This window comes from Orycteropus afer, unplaced genomic scaffold (genome assembly GCF_000298275.1).
Source record: "Orycteropus afer afer isolate SDZICR_OR568_19922 unplaced genomic scaffold, OryAfe1.0 scaffold00092, whole genome shotgun sequence".
In the NCBI taxonomy this organism is placed as follows: Eukaryota; Metazoa; Chordata; class Mammalia; order Tubulidentata; family Orycteropodidae; genus Orycteropus; species Orycteropus afer.
The window spans coordinates 2,378,275-2,397,706 of NW_006921679.1; the positions used below are offsets into that span (position 1 = coordinate 2,378,275).

At 37.9% G+C, this 19,432-nt stretch overlaps 1 protein-coding gene across 1 annotated transcript in view; it reads right to left on the reverse strand.

The window, feature by feature from the left end:
* Positions 1-8,015: 8,015 nt before the first annotated feature.
* ZDHHC20 (zinc finger DHHC-type palmitoyltransferase 20) overlaps positions 8,016-19,432 on the reverse strand; it is a 55,416-nt gene continuing 43,999 nt past the window's right edge. The window contains exons 10-12 of the mRNA XM_007942512.1: positions 10,579-10,668; positions 9,098-9,210; positions 8,016-8,053 (exon numbers count right to left, since the gene is read on the reverse strand). Coding sequence (XP_007940703.1) covers positions 8,016-8,053; positions 9,098-9,210; positions 10,579-10,668 — 241 coding nt within the window. The remainder of the gene's footprint in view (positions 8,054-9,097; positions 9,211-10,578; positions 10,669-19,432) is intronic.

Sequence of the window (19,432 nt, forward strand, 5' to 3'; positions counted from 1 at the left end):
ATAAACTAGTCTTAATCTCTCCCCTGGAGAAGTATATTTATACAATACAGCTAATCTAAAAATGGACACACGGGCATAGAACCCTGCCCTAGTACTGTTGCCCCTCACTCCCAAACCGACAAATACTGAATGTGTACTTCTCAAAAGTGGTCTGAGAATCTTTTTAAGAATTATATTTAAACTATTAAGTGTAATTGTACTCCACCTATTTTCTTAAAAATATTTTACTGTTTTTGTGAAGGTTTACACAGCTGCTTAAGTTCCCCTTCAACAATTTCTACACAAGTTGTTGGTGACACTGGTCACATTCTTCACAATAAGTAAACATTCTTATTACACATTTCACATTTATGACAAAAGTGAAAAATCTACTATCTAATTTGCACAATGATGTGTGTCTGGCAGTAACAAAGCCAAGGTGTGAGGTGAGAATAACGATGGCTGTGATGGTAAAAGTGAGGTGTCAGCTTGGCTGCCCGTAATTTTCCAGTGGTTTGGCAATTATGTAATGATGTAGTCACCCTCTATTTTGTGATCTGATGTAGTCACACTCCATTTTCCCTTAATGCCAATTTTTACGTAACGATCTAATTTTTGGAACCCAACCATGTCAATAAGTGAGTTACCTGTTTTCATTTATCTAGTTTCCCTGCCTCCTTACATTGCCATCTTTGTTTTAAAGTAATTGTTGACATCGTGTATCAGTGATTTTTTAAAGGGCACAGTACTCATGGGGGTATTTGTTTTTTTTGAGCCAATTTGTTGTTTAGCTATGATGTTAGTGGTTAGCTTCACTTCAGTGTTTGCAAGCATCTTGGGGCAAAAGGCTCAGGGTGTCCTCCAGTACCAACCAGTCAACTTTTTTAAGAATTTAGGTTCTGTTCCACATATTCCTCCCGTATGTCCAGGGTCTATCCACTGTGGCCTTAATTAGAATGGTTGCTAGTGGTAGCCCGGCACTGTTTAGGTTTGGTCTCAGGGTAGAGGAGGCCGTGGTTTGTGTAGACTGTCCTGCAGATTAGGTGTACTCCATCTATTTTTAACATATGGAGAACATATGTAAACATCTAGAAAGGCTTGAATGTTTCACTGTTTGTTCACAGTAACACTACATATAGAATGTTGAGTAACCACACACACACAGAACTGAGGCTCAAATGAGTTCTGTCTTGGAACCTTCACCCTCCTTCACTGCCATCTGCTTTCCCACCAACCCATGGCCACACATGGCCATGAGTCCAAGAAATGATACAATAGCTACATTTCCAAAAGATGCTTGTTTCAACAAAAAGATTAAAAACCAAGTAGTTTTTCTAACTGTACTTTTAGCATACATGGGCATCTTCACATCTGTTAACAGCTACATGATGTAAACGAGGATTTGAAGTTTATTTGAAAAGAGCACATAGCAACCTGCCCATATTCTGTATGCTCAAGTTTATTTATAGTTGGTGGTCACTTCTGGGAGCCGTAATATACAAATTACAATAAAGTCAGAGCCACCGGTCACCTGGGCAGCCCTGCAGCTCTGTGCAGGTCCTGGCAATCACACCCGAGGCCCTGATGGCCCTGCACTAGACTTCTCAGCTCTACTCCCACCCTAATCCATTACCAGCTCAATGTATAACGGTGTGAACACACACACACGATGTTAATATTCAATATGGGTTCAAACTAGACAGCAACACTTCGCAATTTGCTTTTTTCCACCCACTGTCTTTAAGATCTTTCCCATGGAGTCATCTATACAAAAGGTCTTTGCCTCATGACCCTCTCTGGTTACATTCCTAAGATGAGGTTACTAGGTCAGGTGACATAGTGAAGACCCACACATATTGCCAAGTTGCTTTTTAGCAAGGCTAAGCCATTTTTCACTCCCACCAATGATGCTTCTCTGCCCACAGCCTCCAACACTGGCTCTTGCTTAGCTGAGGCAGAAAGTTTTACTTCTTTGGTTACTAATGAAGCATCTCTTTTTACACACTGCATATTATCACTTATCTTTGTCAATTTCCTATTCTTGTTTTATCTCCAGTTATTTTCCTATTAACTTTAATTTTTAAGTTTCATGTACTCCAATCTGTTTTATGATCACCGGGACTACGTCAGCTTAGAAATAGCTTTCTTATCCTATTATACAATTCTGTACCTAGATTTTCTCCCAGTACAGGTTTTCATCTTTATTCTTTTCCAGCATCATGTATCAAATAGCCTACCTTTTTCCAGAATGTCAAAGGGACCTACTTTCTTTTTTAAAAGTAATTCATGTGCATGGTAAGAAAATAAAATAGTACCAAAAACAAAAAGTTGCTTCACCTATACTGGTCCCTTGCTGCAAGTATTCTGAAACTTTACTGGTCTTGCTCAGAGTCTTCCTGCTTTACTCTGCATTTATCTCATTATCATAAAACTAGAAGGAACTGGAGTACAGATGCCATAAAGAATTCAACATAAGATAAAATCTATTATTTGCTATCTTAATAACCATGACTCAACAACCTTTACAGTGATTTGAAGGTATTTAAGAGCCTCAAAACCCAACCAAACTCACAGCCACCGAGTCGATTTCCTCTCTACAGAAGATTACCTTGTTTTCCTTCCGCAGAGTGGCTGGTGGGTTTGACCCACCAATCTTCCGGTTAGCAGAAAAATGCCTTAGGTATTGCAATTAAATTAAGTACAAGTCTGAGTAATCTATATGTCTGGCCTAAGTAAATGATAATTTTGATGTACTCAAATAACACCTGTCTTAGTGTTAAGTTACCCAAAATTACTAAATTTCTTTCTCTAAGTAAACAGAACTTTACCTAATTTTCTATCCATCAAAATAATGGTTATTCTCTCATTTGGTAGATACCAGTTTATAACAACAAACAGCTCAAATACAAGGCTTTATTTTTATTTCTTTATTAACAAAATAATTATAATTTTTGAAGCAAAAGTTTAAAAATATTCTGTTTTCATGTTAATGGAGGTTAGGCCATTCAAAAGACAAAGCAAAGAGTTAACTTTAAGTCATGGTCCAGCATTATTATATGAGAAATAAAAACATGGTTTATGGTATTAAGTAAAGACAGCCAAAGTAAACTGCATTTCAAATCTGTTTATATAAAAGCATATTAAAGATCACTTTAAAATAGTGTCCATCTTTTAAATGGGCATAGACTCATCTGCAATTGCATATATAAATATAGTAAACTCGACCCATTAGCTTTCTTAATTGTTTTAATACAAATACAATTCCTTTCTTCTTTATGCAATCCAACAAAATAATATAAAGTGAAGGCATTAGAAAAATATGGATCTTTCTCAATCTATATTGTATTTTTAATTAAAACTGGAAAATACATTTTAGATCATATGAAACACGGATTTAGGTATATCTGTTATCTGTACCTAGCAGATTATTAGATGTGGTTTTTATTTTGGCTGCAATGCAAAAATATGATTAGTTATAAAATACTTTCCACTGATAGCAGTACTAGTCTGAGAACAAAATGTAAGCTGAATATATTTGTAAATCACTTGTCTATTCAATGCCCAAATTATGAAGATTAATTTTAAGCCCTTAATATACAGTTACTGAATGGAAATCTCGTATGCTGACAATATTTAAACAATCTTGTAAACATAGTCAGAATCTGCTTTCTAATTTACTTGCTAAAATTCAAGTAAACGTTGCATATTTGATTTAAACTAACTTTACACTTAAGAAACATTAGATTATAACCACTAAGTATGTAAAAAGATTAAAAAAAAAATGCAAAACTGAAAGTAAGTGCTGTAAACGTGTTCATTTTAATAACTAATATAGCATAGCTGCTCTTTGGTTTGGCTTAGTAATACTGGTCAGATGCATCCGGTATGGACTACTCAAGTACACTTGTACCTATGTAAACCATGTCTCTTACTTTGTTTTTAATGGCAATGGCAAGACCTGAAATTCAACTTTATTTCTCTTGAATGGACTCACAAATGTTCAAGTGCTGAAGGACAAAAGACAGTATTTTATGAACTCTGACAGGGCTTCAGTTTGACCTTTTCTCCTCAAATAGTTGATGGCAATGAACACTATCAGTTGAAATACCAAAGAGGCAGCCTTTCTCTGTCTCTTTTACCATGTGCAGGGCCCCTGGCTGAATGGGCATTAACATGCATGAACAAACTCAGCCAAGTATTACTTAGAATTCGGCAAATTGTTGGCCCTAAACGAAATCAAACATAACTAACATAAAAGGCTTTAACTGAAAAAGTTTTAAAAGGTGTTCACTATCTATGCTATTAAAGATGATGTTAACTAATAGAAACTAAAAGAATTGAGATATATTACAATACCACAGAAGTGCCCGAAAAGCTTAAGGGGGTACTCAGTTTCCTCAGTTGTTAACCAAGTGCATGGCAGTCTTCTAACTTGTAGAAGCACACAAAAATACCAGGAGGACATTTCTGATTGTTGTTGTTGTTGTTGTTGTTATGTGCTGTCGAGTCAAACCCGACTCATAGCGACCCCTCCTTGGGTTTCTGAGGCAGTATCGCTATGGAAGTAGGACTGCCCAACCTTCCTTCAGAGGAGTGGCTGGTGGGTTTGAACCGCCAGCCTCCTGGTTAGCAGGCAAGTGTCTTAGCCACTATGCTACCAAAGCTCCCACATTTCTGATAGTAGTCAAGTAAGTTTAAACATTTACTATTTCCTTAAGGAAATCACCATACTGTAGTGATGGTTTTGGCTGGTAACTGACATCTCTTAAGTCTTATACTTAAGTATTCTAGAATCAAGATTAATATAACTACACAGTTAAAATAAAGGTCGTATTCCAAACTATTTTCAAAGTGAATTCATTCCTTTGGTTCAAAGGGAAAAAAAATTATTTTCTTTTAAAATCTAGTATTTGTATAGCCAGTGGAATTAGACAAATTCTATAAACTGTAAATCGGGCATAGTTAGCTATAAAATTATGTTACATGAGGAAATTATAGAGCTATGTCTTCTATGTTGTTTGGCATTTAGAAGACAGACCAAAAATGCTTGTTGGATGAATGAAAGTAATTATTTTGGAAAATTAGGAATCGCAGAATGTTAGAAGTCACCCAGACATCCATTAGACACTCTCCCTCCACTCCCCTAATTTTACAGATAAGGAAAGCCTTTGATCCTTATGGACATGCTGATTGAGTTTAATCTTTAACTCCCCTGCTGGAAACAATCAAGCATTTTGGTTTGTGTTTTGATTAAATAGTATAAATGAGGAATAATGTTTCTGCATTGTTTCTCTTTTAAAAGACACTGTACTTTTCTTTAGAATTAATGCAGTAATTTCTGCTACTCAGACTGGATTTTAAAAGAAGATGCTTTAGGCAGAAAAGGGTTGCTGTGAGAGGCAGTCAGCTTCCTTAAACACAGGGAGTGTTTAAACCACTACGTGGATTATTAGAATTTCTTTCCTGAGATGGTCTTATATTCTGAAGTCTTTCCCCCAGTTCTAAATTGCATATTATGTCATTGTTTAAGCTATTAATGGGTTATTATAAAAAGTTTCAAAGTAATTTTCAGAAACTGCCTTAATTAAAATCTGAAAGAAACTAAATCAACTCAGCAGCCATGTTATATTCTAAATTCCTTTAGGAATGAAAATGTTTTTCAACTGCTTACAACATCCTGCCTTTCTCCTGACACTTCTTCTAGCCCCATCCACCTATTCCCACTGCGTCAGTATTTCTGTAGAACGTGCACTGCTGTGTTTTCCTGCCTGCATAAACACCACTGCCAAGTTCAACAAAAGAAGTGACTAAAAAGCAAACAGAACTCATATTTCTTACACTGCCAAATTTCCTTTAAGCTTTGGGCATATAACAGACTACAGGGTTGTACTAATGATTATAACTCAGCTTTTAATGAATTATACAAATGTACTCCTCTATGTTTTAAATGCTTATATTTAGATATCTGAATCCTCCTGAATGTTATTTTATATTTATAGCCAACAATAAAAATATTTATTAAAAATGTTCAAAGTATAAAACAGTAATTATAAGTTAGCAAATACCCAATAAAAAAAGCAGTTATTTCTTTTTCCTTATACAGTATCAGCAATAGTAATTTGGATATTACTATCCACTTTCAGCCACCACACTGTCCTAGATTGACTCATTGAGACAAATTTTCAGCTTGTGTTGTTGGAGTGAAACTTATAATGTATATCAATAAACAACTCTAACAATGGAACTCAGGTATCAAAAACTACATGCATTAAACATGTGATTTTAAGCTTGTATTATGGCATCTTGTAAAAGGTTTAAGTATTATTTCCAAAGGAAAATGTGGTTGCTTACATAGCCGTAAGTTAGCGCTGCAACGGACATGAGATAAGGCATCTTCCTGCTCTGGAGCAGTGTTTCTGCAGACACAGCGACCTGCACAAAGGCTTCCTTTTGTAAAAAAAATATATCTTCTATTATACTTTATTTCATTCCACTGATCATTTTCTTCCAAATAAAACTGAAAGTATCAGTTCATATGTATTTCTATAAACCTATAAAAAAAAAAAAAAGCAGCAGCTGAGTTACTGGTTAATACTTGAATTCATATTTCTGAATGTAAGGTTAGTAAATTGCTCTGTGGGCAAAGGTGTAATGCTGGTAAGAGGACATAAACACTTTACTACTACAAATATTACAATGAAGATTTCTGTAAGCAGTAAATAAGGGGACAACAGTGACCTTCTTCCCTTGGAACAACCAAAACAGCATTTGAGGTGCTGGATCATTACAGCTCTCCCGTTACCTTGGGTGTCAGTTGAGGAGACATATGAAAAGTGCTTGCTCTAAGTCTGCCAAGCATCCCCAGCATCAGCCATTAAATGCTCCCTTGGCAAGGCCCTTGTCTAGGAAGCCCTGGCTCTCTGCAGCTGCACCATCAGGTCATAACATGCTACCTGTGCCCCTGCCCCTGCTCTTCAGACCGCAGCCTGTTCTGCCCAGCGGGAGCCTGGAATGTGCATTAGATTCTATCTAGGTCTCAGGCTCTGGCTGTATCTCTGGACATGGGCCTTAGGTCCTTTTTGAGGAAATGAATCCTGCCAACAAACAGCTGAGCAAAGTAGCACATGCTTCCCTAGTTGAAAAAGTGACCTCCTGACCCACAGAAACAGAGATTAATAGATGCATGCTGTCTTAAGCCAACAAGAAAGTTTGTGGTAATTTGTTAAGAAGCAACAGATAAGAAATGCTGCCAAACTTAGTAGGCTGTCAAACTGTAATAGCTGGGAGAGATACTTTAGACCTTCTGGCTTGGCTCCTGCCTTACTTTAAAAGAGACAGTTGTCCTCTTGAGATAGTTGTCCTCGTAAGCTTGAAGCTCTGAAGAGAGAGCTCACTACATCCCACACAGTTCAATTTGAGTGTCAAACATGACGTTCACTGTGGTGAACTTGCTCATAAATTACTTGTATTCTCTGGGATGTCTTTTATTACTATTTAAAATGATGTCCTCTGACTTGTTTCTAAGCACACAGCACCTGGCCAGAGTAAAGTGCTAATTTGCTCTTATCTTTTACACACTAAACAACATCAACAAACTTCTTAAGGTTTTTTCTTTTTTTTTTCAGCCTTCAATTTCAGTCACTCTACTGTGGATCAAATTTCTTCAATAACGGGCAAAAGTCACTTTTTCTTCTTAAACCAATTAACAAAGCAGTCCAAACTGAAGAAAGGTCAGCTGCCCATGTACCAACTCTAAGCAGTTTTTGATAGTTCCTTCACTATTCTACCAACCAGTATTCACTAAGATTGTGCTAGGAATGGTAAGAAAAATGAGACACAAGGAGATATTGATCTGCCTTCAGTCTCTCCTTAACTGCCTAGTTTGCTGATACAACTGAACAGGGTAAAAGGAAAAAAGAATCAAATTGTTTGAAAAGATTATACATATGCCCATAAACTGCATTGGTTCAAGAAAAGTACCTTTATACTGTCTTACCTTATTCTTATTCAAATGGTTAGTTACGAACAAGTGGTACTCAATTTTCTATTGCCACTGTAACATGGTTATCTGTCCCTGTAAGCACATAATTAAATATATACATGATATGCAAAAAAAAAAAAAAAAAAAAAACCATTAAGTTTTGTGTTAAATGCTAACATTTATGATTACAGCAAAAGCACTATTATGTAGCACTAATAAGGCTCATGCTTGCCAGTTATTTGCCTTCTTGTAGAACTCAAAAGTAAGTTAAGTAGCTTTAGTAATCAAAAGTCTGCTTGTCCTGGTGAAAATGCCCACTAGCTTTAAAGACATTAGGCAGCAATGATTCTAAAGTTCATGAATGATTTTTTTCTCTTAATCTTACACAAGGGAATGAAAGATCCTAATGAAGATCTTAATGGAATCAATTTAAGAGAATGTTTCAAATGCTTCTAAAAGAAAGAAAAAGACATAAATGAAAGCAAGAAAAGATCAGAAATTCTCTCAGCAAGTTCTAGGGTAGTTTCTGGAGTTGGTACAACCTGATCTGAATCCCAAACCTTTTTAAACAGTGCAAAATGATGATGGCAATGTTATATACCACAGCTCCTTTTAATCTGTAATAAAATATCTGGTAAGTGGCCAGACTCTATCGTAAACTGAGACCTGATTCAGAAGCCCTCTTCTGTCTTATCAACTATTTATTCTATACTGCACCCCCTACTCATGAAGTGATCAAAAGTCATCAAGAAAAGATTTAAATATATTCACTGCATTTTCTTTTTAAATTAAGGCAGCAAAGAGTATAATGCTTTCCAAAAATAATTTCCAACTAAAGAATCCTAAATAATCATCTTGTTCAAAATGTAATGCACAATACACAATGCCAAAAAACTTTCCAGTATCTGAGGTAGAATGTACCCCCCCCCGCACCCCCTCCCCGCTGGTGAACAAAACAAAGAGCAGCAGCAGCCACTACACCTTCTCATGTAAACCCCTCCTTGACGAAAGCGACCAATAAACATTAACATCCCAGAAATGCAGAATATCCCATTATTTTCATTTTTCCGTGTTACTACATCTGGTGATTTTTCATTTTAACCAGATGAAGCAATGTTGTCAGATGAGAGATATTACCTGATCTGATGCCTTCTTCAGATCCAGTCTCTGTCCATTGAGATTCACTGTCCAACAATCGGTTTTTTGATTCACTAAGTGGCTTGATAGGAAAGGGCTGATTTGATCCAATACTGAAAAGAGGAGCAAATTGTTTTGTATATGGCTTAATGCTCGATTAAAGATACTTAAATAAATTAATAAGCAGCAAATTAGTATTCTTTCTCCTAAATGTGTGAGGGCAACTCAAGGGATCTTAGCACTCTGAAAAAAAATTCTATCTTCAAAAGAAAAATACCCCCCACCCCCAACTAACTGGCTTTCTTGATCCAAGAATCTGTATTCCAACAATGCCAATGAGCACAATTAGACAAAAGAAAAAACAGCTTGAGGCCAGGCTGCAATGCTTTTACCATGTTAATCAAGAGCCATGGGTAGAACAAGGACAGGTGAGGATCTATGTCTGTGGCCAGTACAAAAAAATTACCTGTCATTTCCCAAGTTTTCTGCTTTCTACCTCTGCAGTTTAGATCTAAGGGGAAAAAATGATTCAGTGATTTAGTGTCGACTGATTTTGCTAGCTAAGAGATCCAGGGAGGGAGGGAACAGAGGAAGGAAAGGAGGAGAAAAAGGGAACTAGTCTTTGCTGTGAATTTATTAAGGGCCAGACAAGCACACCACGTGCCTTCTCCATTCTCTTGACCCCACAGTAGCCCTTGGAGGTGAGTATGATCAATTCATGTCACAGAGGTGGAAACTGAGGCTCAGAGGGTTTAAGTGACTTGTTCAGAATCCTAAGAAATGTTAACGTTTTAAGATTTTAGGCTTTTAGGTTCTAAGGCCTCTGCTCTTCCCATATTCTGATACTAGCTTGGAATTCCTAATCCTTTCTCCCCCACCATTTGTTTATGTGATAAATAATTTCAACTTAACTCGGACAGAAGTATCTCTAGTTTCTGTTAAGTTTCATTTCAAATGACCTAATTTTCAGAATTTGTGAAAGTCCGTTTGCCATGAAAGTACTACAAAAAATTTCCTCTAAGATAAATTAAAGAGAAAAATATTTTAAGTGTATTTTTGAACTCTCATTAATAGTATTTTGACACTGCAGTTAAAATCTGTTTATCAAACTAAAATGTGAAGTGATAAACTGACTAATTTCTTAGAAAAAAAATCCTGATATAAATCAATAAAATCAATGCCTGAAGAAAGCCTTGGTTTCTAAGGTGCTGCACTGCTATTTCTATGCGTCTTTTTGGTTTAACTCTTTATTAATAGCAAAGTATTCACTTTCCTATTCTCAAATGTGTTCTGGTTTGGAACACAAAATACAAGTACATACACACTTTTCACAAAACTGAAAGAGCATTTCTCTGAATTTATGCTGGCTTACTGGGTTACTACTGTACTTTTTACACTAATATGTACATATAACTCATGTACATAGCTTGCTTTATAGCAAATCAGGAGAATACTCAAAGACTTGATGATGAGAAGCGTACCTTCTGGCATATTCATTTTGGCTTGTAACAGAAGCTTGTTCTGGATCCATCCCCACAAGACGAGTTGGAAAACTGCAACCATCACCCAAGCTGCATAATGAAAAACAGCAGTAATACAGAATTTAAATCATATTAAGTTGACTCAAATGACTGTCATTTCAGGGAATAATTCCTAAGACTTCTAATTTAGAGAGTTATTTGCCTCCACTGAAAAAATAAGCTTCCTTCTTTTATAATCTTCTTTAGGTGGCAAAAGCTTCTTGCAGGGGCAGGAGAAGGCTTTTCTTGGGTTACAATGATTTATAAAAATATTTAGAAACAATGTTTTATATGTTACTTTTAAAATTATGATGCCCAGTATAGCACACCGAATACAAGTAGTCATGTATTTATAGAACTGAATCATAACCGCTGGGAGTGATATTCAAGATAAAAGGTCACATATTTATTGATTCAATAAATAAATTTATTGACTGCTTATGATGTTTGAGGTACTATTTTAAGTAGCAGGGATACAGCAGTGAACAAGGGAAAAATCTCTTCCCTCAATCTCACAATCTAAAACCTGAATAATTATGACTTCCAGATTCCTCTAAGATGGAGGAATAGGCAAACAAGTGACACTGACCCTCTTCAACAAAGAAAAGAAAAAGCAATTGACAGACATACAGAATAATCCTGGAACCCTGAGCTTTGAAAGGAACTATACAGAAGTGGATTAGGCACCAACTAGTGGAAAAACCTGAACGAAAACAGTGAGTACAGAGACAGTCGGAGCTGTGGACTGTCAGCTACTCAGATGAGACCAAGAACCTGAATATTTCCAAGTGGTGTTGGGACCTGAGAATTGACCTACAGATCAGTCCCGGTCACCAAGGGCTGCAGGGACAACTGCTCTGGTGGCCTATGACTAGGAAGGGAAACAGCAAGGAGGGAGACAACCTGAGGTGTGGACTTTCTGCTGTCCGGAGGGTGCAGCCATTTTGATTGTTTACACATGGCAGCCATTTTGGGTATTTAAAGTGACCGAGGGTGTAGCCATTTTGAATGTTTCTAAGTGGCAACCATTTTGGATTTTAAAGTGATAGCATTCTCATTTGGATTCCAGGGACCTAAGAACAGGCTCTGTTTACCAGGTCGGCAAGGACATACGTGAGGCTGACAACAGGAAAGGAGACAGGTGGTGAGTGTGTAAGTGTTGTCAACTAGTGAATAGAGGAGCACAGCACAGTACCCTGCCTGTATACATAACATACAAAGAAAACAAAAACTGTGGTCAAGTCACTCCAACATATAATCACCAACGAAATATAAACACAAAAACATCACAATGCCTCAGAGACAACAGAGCATCACAGTCCACACAAAGAAGCAAGATAAAGCAGGAGAAACAAGGGACCAGGATACAGACCCAAAACACATCCCTGAGCAGCACTGTAACTCTCTGATAAGGAATTCAAAAGAAATATATTTAGGTATTTTCAAAGGATTGAGAGACAGACCAAGGAAAACACAGACAAAACCCTAGAAGAATTCTGGAAGAAAATACAAGAACAAAATGACAAAATAAATGAAAAATTAGAAATGATTCTAAATCTACAGATAGAAATCCAGAAGATTAATACTGAATGGTCAGAAACAGATACACATTGAAAGAGAAAAGGAGTAGAATCGATGCAATGGAAGACAGAATTAATGAGATTAAAGACAAATACCTGAATACTTCTTTGGAAAAGAATCAATAAGAAAAAAGATCAAAACAAAATGAAGAAAGTCTAAGGTTCATGTGGGAAACCATCAAAAGGAATAATCTATGTGTCACTGGAATTCCAGAACAGGAAGAGAAAAATAAAACCACTGAGAAAACTGTCCAAGATTTGTTGGAGGAGAACCTCCCTGATATGATGAAAGATGAGAATATATCCATTCAGGAAGTCCAACAAACCCCAAACAGGATAGACTCCAAAAGAAAAATACCAAGACATATCATCATCAAACTCACCAAAACCAAAGACAAAGAAAGAGTCATGAGAGCAGCACGGGAAAAACAAAAAGTTACCTACAAGGGGCAACCAATAAGGCTAAGCTAAGATTTCTCAACAGAAACCATGTGGGTAAGAAGACAGAACACTGAAAGAGAAAAATTTCCAACCAAGAATTATGTACCCAGCAAAACTGTCCCTCAAATATGATGGTGAAATTAGGACATTTCCAGATAAGCAGAAATTAAGGGAATTTGTTAAAACCAGACCAACCTTACAAAAGATGCTGAAGGGAGCCTTTCGGACAGAGAAGCAACAACAACTGACCATTAACACACATGATGACATAACCCAGAAACCAACCCAGCTATGGAAGTATCCAAAGTAAATAAGCTTACAAGATTGTAAACAGGGAATCAGAGACACCAACCGACAAATGAGGACAACTACAAACAAAAAAGAGGGAAAAATATCTGTGTCGTTACAGAACTTCTAGATGGTAAGGAAGTCAAGCCAATTACAAGATAGAACAGACTGTTCCACACTTGGGAAGAAAACTATAAATCAGAGCAACCTCAAAGAAAAATGATAAACCTTCACATCAAAATAAAAAATAGGACCAGCATAAATATTCAGCAAATACTAAAACAATAGCAATGAAGGAAGTGATAACATGATTCACAAACAAAATGAGCTCAGCATAGAAAATTACATGGAACAAAGAAACCGACATAATGAAAAAGCACATGACAAAAATGACAGCAACAAATTCATATTTGCTGATAATTACATATCTGGCAAGGGACTTATCTCTAAGATTGATGGAAAACTCCCAACCCCTCAACATCAAAGGAATTAACAGTCCAATTGAAAAATGGGCAGAAGACATTAATAGACACTCCACCAAGGAGCATATTCAGGTGGTCAGCTAATACATGAAAAGATGCTCACAATCATTGGCCAACAGAGGGATGTAAATCAAAACAACAATGAGATATACTGTCTCACCAGCACTGATGGCAAGGTTAAATGAGACAGAAAATAACAAATGCTGGTGGGCATGTGGAGAGATTGACTCTCATACACTGCTGGTGGGACTATGAAGTGCCACAACCACTGTGGAAAGCAAAATGGCGATTCCTTAGAAAGTTGGAATTGGAGATACCAGTTGTGCACTTAAGTCTTATGGTGAATACTAAGCTGCACATATGAATCCAGGCTAAAAACAGCTAGGAACTTTAAGTTACAATTCCCAGAGCTCCCAAAGAACTAGGGGCATTCAAATTGGACCAGCATGCATGGAGAGATCTCACTGAACATTCGTGTTTGATGCCAGTAGGCTCTCCCCTTAGCTGTGGATCTAGAAAAAGGCTGCCCTGCCCTAGCACCAACCTAATAAAGCTCAAAATGAGCCTCAAAAGGACGATGCTGAACATGAGGAACTGAATTGCCTGAAAAACTGCATTCAACACTCTCTAAAGGAAGACAATAAAATCCAGAATATGCAGCAAACTAACACCCAAAATGTCCAGCATCTAATAAAAAATTACTAGATATGCAAAGCAGTAAGAAAATGTGACTAGGAGAAAATCAGTCAATAAAAAACCCAGAAATGACAGTGAAAATTAGCAAACAAAGACTTTAAAAGGGTGATTAAAAGTATGTCCATGAATATTTATATGAATATAATGGAGAGAGAAACAGAGGTATAAATTGAACTTCTAGAGCTAAAAAATATCTGGGGGCGGGGGGAAGCATGGGATGGGCTTACTATATTAGACTTTGTAGAAGATCAGTGAACCTGTGAAAATACAGCAATAGAAACTATCTAACCTGAAGCAGACAAAAAAAGAGTAACAACGACTTGTGGGTCACTATCAAGCCGTCTAACATATGTATGTGTACTTGAGAGTTCCAGAAAAGCTGGGGTTAAGGGAAGAGAAAAGGGAAAGAAAAAGGAGAAAGGGAAGAAGCAAGCAGAAAGGGGGTGGGGGAGATCAACATATAATGGATACAAATTACGCAACTATCCAAAACTATAAACTCACAGATCCAAGAAATCTAATGAAACCCAGGTAAAATGTGCACAAAGAAAACCACACAAATGGATATCATAAACTATTTTAATACCGTGATAGCCAGAGGGGAAAAAAGACAAATTACAAATAATGGAATAAAGAATGATGTTGACTTCATGTCATAAAGTGAAAAAAATAATGTAGCTACTTGCCTATCTATTTATGTGAATAATGTCTTTAAAGAAAGGGCAAAAAAACACAACAAAAAACCATTCGAAACCTATCAAACTTCAAATTCTATGCTTAGGGAAAATACCTTAAGGAAAGAGTCTGCTTTCCAACCAAAGTGGAAACACCTTGTAATACATGGGCATTGGCTATAGTACACAGAAGGGTTATAGCAGTAAGATGTATCCTAAATGAAGCACAGAGAAAAGGCAACAACAACAACAAAAAAATGCACCAGTGAGCTATGGGAGCGCTTCCACAACCAAACCAGTTGCTATTGAATTCTTATCTCATGGACTCTAGATGTTCTGCAGCCATGGAGTGTGGAAGAACCCCAGAAACTACTGCCCTGAGACAATCTTTAAATCTTAAACCAAAAGAATCCCCTGAAGTCTTCTCAAAACCAAACAATAGTTTAGCTTAACTATCAATTAAAAAAAGTCTGCCTTGAGCACTGCACTCTTCTATGAACTGTCTAGATGGCACCAAACTGACAATAGCAACTTGCAAGATTAGCTAAGACCCTCAGAGGCAGTGACTTTATGTTAATGGGGGAGGAACAACTCAGAAAGGAGGGTGAGAATGGCTGCAAAGCTCAAGGAGTGTCATCAACCTCACTGAACTGTCCCTGCAGAAACTGCTGAATGGGTGTATGTATTGCTGAGTATATTCTCAACAGCAACAACAAAATAAATAAAATTTGGAAGAAGAAAAAGAAGATTAATTCAAACCAGTTGCTGTTGAGTTGATTTTGACTCATGGTGACTACATGAATGTTGGAGTAAAATTGTGCTCCATAGTTTTTCAACGGCTGATTTGGGGAAGTACACTGTCAGGGATTTCTTCGGAGGTGCCTTTCAGCTAGCAGCTGAGCACAGTAAGTGTCTGTACCGTTCAGGGACTCCAGAAAATCCTAAGAATTTATACTTATTAGCCATAGTCTCAAAGATTCCATAACGGAATGATACAATCTTTTGTATCTTAAAGTATCAATACATATACAGGTAGTCCCAACTTAACACTGTATTTGCCTTCCAATGAACCACACTTACAGTCATCTTATTTTGGTACATCTTATTGGGTTGTTGTTGTTAGGTACCATCAAGTCAGCTGTGACTCACAGCGACCCTATGAACAACAGAATGAAATGCTGCCCAGTTGTGTGCCAACCTCACAATACTTGCTACACTTGAGCCCATCGCTGTAGCCACTGTGTCAATCTATCTCGTTAAGGGCCTTCCCCTTTCTTGTTGACCCCCAACTTTAGTAACTATGGCATCCTTCTCCAAGGAATGGTCTCTTCTGACAACATGACCAAGTCTGGCCATTCTCGATTCCAAGGAGCATTCCAGCTGCACGTCTTCCAGGATAGATTTATTCTTCTGGCAGTCCATGGTACTTTCAGTATTCTTCACCAACACCACAGCTCAAAGGCATCAACTCTTCTTCGGTCTTCCTCAAGCACTGTCCAGCTCTCACATGCATACCTTATCGTGGTATGTATGACATACAATATTACAGTGCATAATTTTCTGATGTAATCTGTGGTAGTTACATTTGTGTGTCAACTTGGCTGGGCATGGTTGAGTGGCTGGGAACCTGGTGGTAGTTATTACCCACGATGAGACTGGCAATCAACTCCAGTGGGTTCTACCATAAGCAACTGCCTTTGGGATGTGGTCTGCTTCCTGTATTTAAGGAGAAGCCTTGGGAATGGTCTTTAGCCTATGGCATGCTTGGACCCTGCATGTAGCCATGTCGTTGTTCAGCAGCCTGCTATGCTCTGCCGACCTTGGGACTATATTCTTGTCAGAGCAGTACTAGGTAACCAGAACATAATCTTTGATGTTCTCTCACAGATGCTCAATTTTATGATTTACTGTTTAAAACACTGCAAAACAGCAGGCTCTACAATGAAGTTGTTGTCAGGAGTCATAACAGATAGAAAAGTGGGCAGTATTTAACTCTTAACACCACATGACAACTGAATTTTGCACATACCCAACAACCGTTACAACTCTGAGTTCATTGTTATGACACTGATACCAACTGCACTGTAGACTAAAATAAATAAAAAACCAAACTCACTGTCGTTGAGTTGGTTCTGACTCATAGTGACCCCTCCTTGGGTTTTCCAGGTGGTATCTCTATGGAAGTAGGTTGCCCAGTTTTCCACTATGCCACCAGAACTTCCAACCAGGCATACAGTGAGATTTTATTCAGCATTTCAAACTGTAAGAAACATCAGTTATTAATCTGAAATGAGGTATTCTATTTACATCAGAACCGACTTAAAAGTGTCATCAGAATGGAACCCGACAGTAAGTTGGAACTACCTATACAATCTTTACTTCAAATATAAATGAGAATATATATGCTCAAGATGATTCACAGTATCCTTTCCTCTCTAACTCCCAGCCATCCTCGGCCATACCAAAGTCATCAGCGAGAAGGAAAAAATACTTGACATTCAAATCACTCATCTGTAAGGGGTGTGGAATGGGTTTCTTTCTCACTGCCTATATGTATCTTTTTTTTTTTTTTCCCCTAAAAATGATTTATTTTGCCTAATTTTTGAAAGATGTTTTGTTGTATATAGGATTCTAGTTGTTGCTTGACTCTCTTGTTTTTCTGACATTAAGTTCACTGTCACTTTTACCTTTGTTACTTTGTTTGCAATGTGTCTTTCTCCCCCCTTTGGCTGGTTAGGATTTTCTCTTAATTTCATGCCATTTGATTATGATGATAAATTTATAATTATTATTTGTATAGTTCTATTGATTTATCTTGTGCTTGGGGTTATTTAAGCTTCTTTAACTGTTATTACTTCAAGTATTTCTTCTGCCATATCTCCTGATTACTGCAGGAACTCCATTATGCTTCTGTTAGCTCACGTGAAGCTCTTCTAGAGTTCTTGAGTAGTGCAAACTGTTAATGTGCTAACTTGCTGACAGACTGGACGTCTAGACGTTCAAGTACATCGAGGAAGCTCAGAAGAAAGGTGTGATGATCTACTTCTGAAAAAACCAGCCATTGAAAACCCTATGGGAAATTTTGGAAGATGGAGGCATAAACAAACCATCATTCCAATCCTCCTCTACAAATACAACAAGAAATACAACGAAACAGTGCTTGCCTTTTAAGGAACTCTGAATCAGGGACCAGAAGCAAGCAATGGGGACTACAGACAGGCGAGAATCAACAAGTTGCCTAAGGTAGGAAAATCGCTTCTCCCACCATCCCTGTTCCTTCACCTAGCCACACAAACAGAGAAACAATGGCTGATCCAAATTAACATGACACAAGGAGTGAAAGTGTATCTGTGATGACATAATAATAATAAAGAATAAACAAGCAGCTGGCTGCGGTGAACAGGGGAAATGGCCCTAGCAAAAGAGCCAATTTCCCTAACCATCACATCCCCTGCATATACAGAGAGATAGTCCCTAAGCTTCTGCTCTAAAACCAACAAAGCAAACCTTCCCAGGGGCCATTTGAAGGATGCCAGCACCTGCCCCACCTGGACACTGCTGACTGCAAGCATAAAGAGAACTGTTTCAGAAGGCCTGTGCAGTGGAATCTGCTCCCATAGGCAGTATTCTACCTGCCTCCCTGTGGACCTCGTAGTTCAGGCCTCTGAAATCAACAGGACAGACCTCTCTGGGTATCAGTGGGTCTGTCTACTATCCCTTACAGTTGGCACTAAGGACTGCTGAGGTTGCTATGTGCTAGGAAGCAGGCATATTGAGTGAAGGCTACAACCACAGCCAACATAGTATAGGTTGGCTCTGACAGAAACAAGGCGGATTCCCTTGGGTGTCCATTTGGAGTATGATCATCCCTCTCCCAACTGCGAACTGTTCCTGTTGGACTGATACGAATCCTTATAGAAGATACCCTACTGTGGAGTCATTAAGTGAGTCACCTTAGTAGAGACTGTTCCCCCATCACCACAGGGGCTCTGAAAACAAGACAGACCTCTCAGAGATCCCTTTTGGAGGGTGCCAGCCACTCTTCCTCCTGAAGTGAAGTCTGCCTGTATTTCCTCTGAATGCCAGCTCAGATATAAGCAGCCCCACAGAGGAGAGAAAGAAACCTTGGGCAAAACTGGACAGCAACACTCAGCCCTGAAGAGGGGTCACTGGGTGTAGGTTCTCCAACTAAAAAAGTGACTGCAGAAACAGAGAGGGTAAGGGAGTAATAACCAGAGAGGGGGGTTGTGCCCTCTCACAGACTGGTAACAGTGTGTTTGAGAAGGAAAGAAAGTTGAAAAACAAGATCTGGAACTCTTGAATCTCAGTTAAACCAGAGAGGGTGAAGGAGCTATCACAAACAAGGAGAAGAAACAGGTTACCAAAGGCTGAAGGCTCTGCCCATCTAATAGTATCTTGCATAAAGTAGTGTGGGGAAAACTGAGAAAGGTAACACCCTCAAAAATTCCAATGCTCCATTGAGGATGAGAAAGACATAGAGAGGTACATGGGAAGTACAGACAACAAATATGAACCCTTTTGCATATATAGTACTGAGTTGTAAGTGAAGGCAAACATGGGTATATGGATGGATAGATAGGTGGACAAGCTAAACGATTAGTTATGTCTATGAAATGGGGAGTGTATCCAAGAT